This window comes from Colobus angolensis, unplaced genomic scaffold (genome assembly GCF_000951035.1).
Source record: "Colobus angolensis palliatus isolate OR3802 unplaced genomic scaffold, Cang.pa_1.0 Scaffold427, whole genome shotgun sequence".
In the NCBI taxonomy this organism is placed as follows: Eukaryota; Metazoa; Chordata; class Mammalia; order Primates; family Cercopithecidae; genus Colobus; species Colobus angolensis.
The window spans coordinates 177253-185108 of record NW_012117677.1 but is presented as its reverse complement, the minus strand read 5'-3'; the positions used below and the strand labels follow the sequence as shown (position 1 = coordinate 185108).

General features: G+C 43.6%; 1 protein-coding gene across 1 annotated transcript in view; it reads left to right on the top strand.

Annotated features, from left to right (window-relative positions):
- PUS7 (pseudouridylate synthase 7 (putative)) overlaps window positions 1-7856 on the top strand; it is a 79918-nt gene that overhangs the window by 21403 nt on the left and 50659 nt on the right. The window contains exons 2-4 of the mRNA XM_011956857.1: window positions 2741-3149; window positions 5321-5405; window positions 5538-5639. Coding sequence (XP_011812247.1) covers window positions 2749-3149; window positions 5321-5405; window positions 5538-5639 — 588 coding nt within the window. The 5' untranslated portion in view covers window positions 2741-2748. The remainder of the gene's footprint in view (window positions 1-2740; window positions 3150-5320; window positions 5406-5537; window positions 5640-7856) is intronic.

The window sequence follows — 7856 nt, the reverse complement described above, 5'->3', positions numbered from 1 at the left end:
AACCCGGGAGGCGGAGCTTGCAGTGAGCTGAGATCCGGCCACTGCACTCCAGCCTGGGCGACAGAGCGAGACTCCGTTTCAAGAAAAAAAAAAAGAAAAAGTGTTTATCCTTATTTTACCAAGAGCATCAACTTAGGCCAGACATGGTGGCTCACACCTAAAATCCCAGCACTTTGGGAGCCCAGTGTGGGGAGGTCACTTGAGGTCAGGAGTTCGAGAGCAGCCTGGCCAACATGGTGAACCCCTGTCTCTACCAAAAATTACAAAAATTAGCCAGGCATGGTGGTACATGCCTATGATCCCAGCTACCCGGGAGGCTGAGGTGGGAGGATCGCTTGAGCCCAGGATGCAGAGGTTGCAGTGAGCTGAGATCGTGCCACTGCTCTCAAGCCTGGGCAACAGAATGAGACCCTGTCTCAAAAATAAAATTAAAATTTGCCATTTTAACCACGTGTACAGTTCAGTAGTGTTAAGTATATTCACATTGTTAGGCAATTACTATCCAGAACTTTTCATCTTGCAGAAGTATATCTCTATAACCCCTGTATGACACCTCCCCGTTCCTTTTTTTAATGTGGTATGGCATAGGTATAGCTTTCATGTCAGTAAGAGTGGTTATACAATATTTTATTTTATTATTATTACTATTTTTTTTTTTGAGATGCAGTTTTACTCTTGTTGCCCAGGCTGGAGTGCAAAGGCGCAATCTTGGCTCACCGCAACCTCCATTCCTGGTTTCAAGTGATTTTCCTTTCTCAGTCTCCTGAGTAGCTGGGATTACAGGCATGTGCCACCATGCCCGGCTAATTTTGTATTTTTGGTAGAGACAGAGTTTTTCCATGTTGATCAGGCTGGTCTCGAACTCCCGACCTCAGGTGATCTGCCTGCCTCAGCCTCCCAAAGTGTTGGGATTACAGGCGTGTGCCCCTGCTCCTGGCCACAATATTTAAACAGTTTTTCGAAAAGATAATACATATATGTCAAACAAGCTTCAAATGATACAACTATGTTAATGAGTGAGAACAGTAAATTTCCCACCTCTGTCCCCAGCCACCACTTCTAGACCCTCTCTTAGAGGTAACTACCTTTCCCAGTTTCTTGTCAATGTTGCTACATATTGTTCAGTTTATGTACCCAAGCTTCGTTGCTCTTAATGTTTTGCTAATATAAAAGCACTGTGGCCAGGCACGGTGGCTCACACCTATATTCCCAACACTTTGGGAGGCTGAAGTGAGAGCATTGCTTGAGCCGAGGAGTTCAAGACCAGCCTGAGCAATAATAGCGAGACCTAGTCTTTACAGAAAAATAAAAATTAAAAAACTAGCCAGGTTTGGTGGCATGCTGCTGTAGTCCCAGCTGCTGGAGAGGCTGAGGCAGGAAGATTGCTTGAGCCCAGGAGTTGGAGTTTGCAGTGAGCTGTGATCATGCCACTGCACACCAGACTGGGTGAAAGAGCCAGACCTTGTCTCTGGAAAAAAGAAAAAGGTATGGAGATGAATATCCTTAGAGCTAAAACTGTAAGCACTTTCTTAATTATTTTCTTAAGATAAATCCCTAAAAGTAGTATTACTGGGTCAAAGAGCATACATATATATATATATTTTGGAATGAAGTTTCACTTTTGTTGCCAAGCTGGACTGCAGTGTCGCGATCTCGGCTCACTGCAACCTCTGCCTCCTGGGTTCAAGTGATTCTCCTGCCTCAGCCTCCTGAGTAGCTGGGATTACAGGTGCCTGTCACCATGCCTGGCTAATTTGTGTATATTTAGTGGAGATGGAGTTTCATCATGTTGACCAGGCTGGTCTTGAACTTCTGATCTCAGGTGATCCACCCGCCTTGGCCTCCCAAAGTGCTGGGATTACAGGCGTGAGCCGCCACGCCCGGTGAGCATGCATTTTTTTTTTTTTTTTTGAGACGGAGTTTTCCTCTGTCACCAGGCTGGAGTGCAATGGTGTGATCTCTGCTCGCTGCAACCTCCTCCTCCTGGGTTCAAGCGATTCTCCTGCGAGTAGCTGGGACTACAGGCAGGTGCCACCACACCCAGCTAGTTTCTGTATTTTTAGTAGAGACGGGGTTTCACCATGTTGGCCAGGATGGTCTCGATATCTTGACCTTGTGATCTGCCCGCCTCAGCCTCCCAAAGTACTGGGATTACAGGTGTGAGCCACCGTGCCTGGCCCCAGCATACATATTTTTGAGGCTTGTGATGCACAGTGTCAAATTCCATGCGGAAAGTATTATGGCGGGTTTCTGTCCCACAAAAAGTATATGCTAACATCAGGAAGAATTATTTCTATAAATGATTTTTAGGATCCTATGAACAACATCAACTATGCCTTTATCTGCTGAAACTAACTTCTTTCCTTTTTCTTTTTCTTTTTTTTTTTTTAAGACGATGTCTCACTCTGTCACCCAGGCTGGAGTGCAGTGACTCGATCTCAACTCACTGCTACCTCTGCCTCCCAGGTTCAAGCGATTCCCCTGCCTCAGCCTCCCAAGTAGCTGGGACTATAGGTGCCTACCACCACACCCAACTAATTTTTAGTAGAGACGAGATTTCACCATGTTGGCCAGGCTGATCTTGAACTTGTGACCTCAAGTGATCTGCCTGCCTTAACCTTCCCCAAAGTGCTGGGATTACAGGTTTGAGCCACTGCACCTGGCCTGAAACCAGCTTTTTTATAGGTAATTGTTACTTTCTACTCTTCCCTAACAGGTTTTCTTAAATGTTTTCTTGGAGCCTTAAAGATGGAGATGACAGAAATGACTGGTGTGTCGCTGAAACGTGGGGCCCTGGTTGTCGAAGATAATGACAGTGGGGTCCCAGCTGAGGAGACAAAAAAACAGAAGCTGTCGGAATGCAGTCTAACCAAAGGTCAAGTTGGGCTACAGAATGACTTTCTGTCCATCAGTGAAGACGTGCCTGGGCCTCCTGACACTGTCAGTACCGGGAAAGGTGGAAAGAATTCTGAGGCTCAGTTGGAAGACGAGGAGGAGGAGGAGGAGGAAGATGGACTTTCAGAGGAGTGCGAGGAGGAGGAATCAGAGAGTTTTGCAGACATGATGAAGCATGGACTCACTGAAGCTGATGTAGGCATCACCAAGTTTGTGAGTTCTCATCAAGGGTTCTCGGGAATCTTAAAAGAAAGGTACATTTAGTTTATGTGTAAAGTTATTTTGATTGTATTAGATTTCTTTAGAAAGAAATTAACTTTATATTCTTTCTCTTAGCTTTCTATCTCCAAGGATTGTTTATACTGCTGGTCAAAAGGAATGGATAGGATGAAGGAAACCTACCTGAATAAATAGCCTTGGATTTTTAAATTTTAATTAATTAATTTTTTCCCTTTTTTTGAGATCCCAGGCTGACATGCAGTGGCACGATCATGCTTCAAATAAATTCATTCATCAGGCACAGTGGGTCACGCCTGTTATCCCAGCACTTTGGGAGGCTGAGGTGGGTGGATCACTTGAGGTCAGGAGTTTGAGACCAGCCTGGTCAACGTGGTGAAACCACATCTATACTAAAAATACAAAAAATAGCTGGGCGTGGTGATGGGCACCTGTGGTCCCAGCTACTCGGGAGGCTGAGGCAACAGAATTGCCTGAACCCTGGGAGGTGGAGGTTGCGGTGAGCTGAGATCACACCACTGCATTCCAGCCTGGGCAACAGAGCAAGACTCCATCTCAAAAAATAAATAAATAAATAAATAAATAAATAAATAAATTCATTAAGTGGTTTCAGGTTTTCTCCTGAGTTTGTTTTATAATCTTAAAATCTTTTTTCATTTGAATGTGCCACAACTATGGTAGAGGAAGGTAGTCTTTGGGGCCAGGTGGATCCCAGTGTGAAGTTCGCTACTTAATAGTTACTTAGCCTCTCTGAACCTCAGCATCCTCATTTAAAAAATGGATCAGGCTAGGCATGGTGGCTAACGCCTGTGAGCCCAGCACTTTGGGAGGCCGAGGCAGGCAGATCACTTGAGGTCAGGAGTTCAAGACCAGCCTGGCCAACATGGCGAAACCCCGTCTTTACTAATAGTACAAAAATTAGCCTGACATGGTGGCACACGCCTGTAACTCCAGCTAGTTGGTGGGCTGAGGCAGGAGAATCACTTGAACCCAGGAGGCGGAGGTTGCAGTGAGCTGAATCGAGCCAGTGCATTCCAGCCTGGGCAACAAAGCAAGACTGTCTCAAAAAAAAAAAAAAAATAGGGCCAGGCGCAGTGGCTCACGCCTGTAATCCCAGCACTTTGGGAGGCTGAGGCAGGTGGATCACTAGGTCAGGAGATCGAGACCATCCTGGCTAACACAGTAAAACCCCGTCTCTACTAAAAATACAAAAAAATTAGCCGGGCATGGTGGCAGGCGCCTGCAGTCCCAGCTACTCGGGAGTTTGAGGCAGGAGAATGGCATGACCCCTGGAGGCGGAGCTTGCAGTAAGCCAAGATCAAGCCACTGCCCTCCAGCCTGGGCGACAGAGCGAGAATCCATCTAAAAAATCAATAAATAAAAATTAAAAAAATAAATAAATAAAATAAAATAAAATTTTAAAATGGATCATATTACCACATTGGGGTTGTTGAGGATTTTGAATAATGCATATAAAATATTTAACATAAAGGTAAGCTTCAGGCTAGTTCATGGTAGACTTACTGGGTTCTGATTGAATTAACCATACACCATATTTTGTAATTTAATGTAGTGTGGACTGTCTGAATAGTCATAGGGTAATGTTAATAAGCTTTTGTTTTTGCATTTCTCTGGAAGAATATTCTACAAGCTAAGAGGATCTTTTCTTTAAGTTCTCGTATAAAACTTGAGCCAAGGTGTGGTTCAGCATTCATTAAGAAACCAGAAACGGCCAGGTGTGGTGGTTCATGCCTATAATCCCAGCACTTTGGGAGGCCAAGGCGGGAGGATCAGTTGAGGTCAGGAATTTGAGACCAGCCTGGCCAAAATGGTGAAACCCCATTTCTACTAAAAATATAAAAATTAGCTGGGCATGGTGGCACGTGCCTGTAATCCCAGCTAGTCAGTAGGCTGAGGCAGGAGAATCACTTGAACCCAGGAGGCAGAGGCTGCAATGAGCAGAGATCGAGCCACTGCCCTCCAGCCCGGGCAACAGAGCAAGATTCCATCTCAAAACAAAGAAAACACACCCCAGAAAAAATAACTCCATGTGATTTTGCACTGAAGTTTTTTTTAAATTCCTTGTTTTGCACAATAGTAAGGCTTACTTATGTGGATCAAGTTTATCGTAAAATTAATAGAAAACAGGATGTTAATTATCTGAAAATTCATGTTTTCTTTTCATCAGATACTCCGACTTCGTTGTTCATGAAATAGGAAAAGATGGACGGATCAGCCATTTGAATGACTTGTCCATTCCAGTGGATGAGGAGGTAGAAGTAGCTCTTTAGCAAATGTCACCTTCTGTATAAAAATAGCACTTCCTAGAGATTTAGAAATTTAGAGTTTTACTAAGCTTGAATTCTGTGTATGATTCATTGTGAGTTCTCATGGTTCTTTTAAAGGACCCTTCAGAAGACATATTTACAGTTTTGACAGCTGAAGAAAAGCAGCGATTGGAAGAGCTCCAGCTCTTCAAAAATAAGGAAACCAGTGTTGCCATCGAGGTAAATAATGCAAAAATATATGAAAAATTTTTTAGGATTTCAGTTGCTTTTTGGGTGGATGTTAAGTGTTTATGGAAAAAATTACAATGGTTAACAAAGGGTGACTTTGCTCTATTGGATCTAAAGGGTATTACCCTAAAAACTTTTTTTTTTGGGGCAAATAACTAGCATCCCAGATAAACTGTAGGCCCCCAAAAGTTACATTTTTGTTTAAAAACATTTTTATTTGGGTACAGTGTTACATGCTACTCTGAAGTCCTAGCTACTCTGAAGGCTGAAGCCAGAGGTTTATTTGAGCCCAGGAATTGAATACTAGCCTGGACAACATAGTGAGACACCATCTCTGAAAAAAAATTTAGGGACCACAAATTAACAACGACATATGTTGTTTAGAATCACAGAGTAACAATTGTACCATGTCTGTTGTAACAGGACCACCATTTGCTGCCTGTCAGGTATGTGACCCAGGTCAGATTCTGGCTTCAACGGCTTCTTGGTCTCAGTTGGGACTCTGGGAAGGGGAGAAAATGGGGAAAGGAAGTAGGGGAGCATTTATTTGCTCATCCTGGGTCGATTCTGCTGTTGAAGAAAAGAAGAGCTCAGCTACTAAATAGAATAGTAAATGTTGTTGCTAAAACTTTTGTTTGCTGGGCACGGTGACTCACATTTGTAATCCCAGCACTTTGGGAGGCCAAGGTGGGCGGATCACTTGAGGTCCGGAGTTTGAGACCAACCTGGCCAACATGGCAAAACCCCATCTCTACTAAAAATACAAAAAAATTAGCCGGGTGTGGTAGCGCGGGTCTGTAGTCCCAGCTACTTGGGAGGGTGAGGCAAAAGAATCATTTGAACCTAGGAGACAAAGATTGCAGTGAGCGGAGATCGTACCACTGCACTCCAGCATGGGCAACAGAGCGAGACTCCGTATCAAAAAAAAATTACGTTAAATTAATTTTGTACATTTTAATGAGTTATGGGGTTTTTGATTGTCTGAAATTTCCCCTGCCATCACTCCTACTTAGTAAGTATACTACAACTTTTCAGAATTCATTATTGCCCCTTGTCTCCCTCCCCACCTGAGCTTTCCAAAAGTGTGTGGTATTGCAATGTTAGAAATCTTCAATTACTGACAAAATCTTTAGACAAAACCTTTAGGCAATGCCAAGAAGAAAATTCCTGGCAGATTTCTAGAGCAATGCAGAAGGATGGTCCAGGTTTCCTTTGCTTGAACAATGCAGAGGTTTATCTTAGGCTTATAATATGTATTTTTGTATACATGTGGTAATATTTACTATTGTCTTAAAAACTGAGGTTTTCCCATCTACTGAAAGTCTTTACGTTTAAAAGGCATAAACTATGGGCAAGTTTCCTCATTTGTAAAATGAAGATGAAGGACTTTCTGAGTTTTTGAGATCTAAACATGTATTCATATACACAAACTATCATTCTTCTTGCTATCAGTAATTTTAGATCTAGACTCACTTTTTGCTCTGAAGAAGTCATTTACCTGTAATTGTAATGTAGTTTGATGAGTTTTTTTCATTTTTTATTTTCTTGAAGTATCGTCAAGTTGCTGGGCGCGGTGGCTCATGCCTGTAATCCCAACACTTTGGGAGGCCGAGGCAGGTGTATCATCTAAGGTCAGGAGTTCGAGATCAGCCTGACCAACATGGAGAGACCCCCCCATCTCTACTAAAAATACAAAAAATTATCCGGGCGTGGTGGCGTGTGCCTGTAATCCCAGCTACTCAGGAAGCTGAGGCAGGAGAATCACTTGAACCCTGGAGGTGGAGGTTGCAGTGACCCAAGATTGTGCCATTGCACTCCAGCCTGGGTAACAAGAGCGAAACTCCGTCTCGAAAAAAAAAAAGTTTCATCAAGTTTAGCTAGTAGCAGTTGCAGTGTATCTCGATGTTTTCAGCTTGCAGGTTACAATCCATTAATGGGTCATGAAATCAGTTTAGTAGTGGATCTCAACCAGCATTTTAAAAAAATGAAATAAAATAAGGGCTGGGCACAGTGGCTCAGGCGTGGAATTCCAGCACTTTGGGAAGCTGAGGTGGGCAGATCGCTTGAATTCAGGAGATCGAGACCAGCCTGGGCAACATGGCAAAACGCCATCTATACAAAACATAAAAAAATTAGCTGGGGCCGGGCGCGGTGGCTTGAGCCTGTAATCCCAGCACTTTGGGAGGCCGAGACGGGCGGATCACGAGG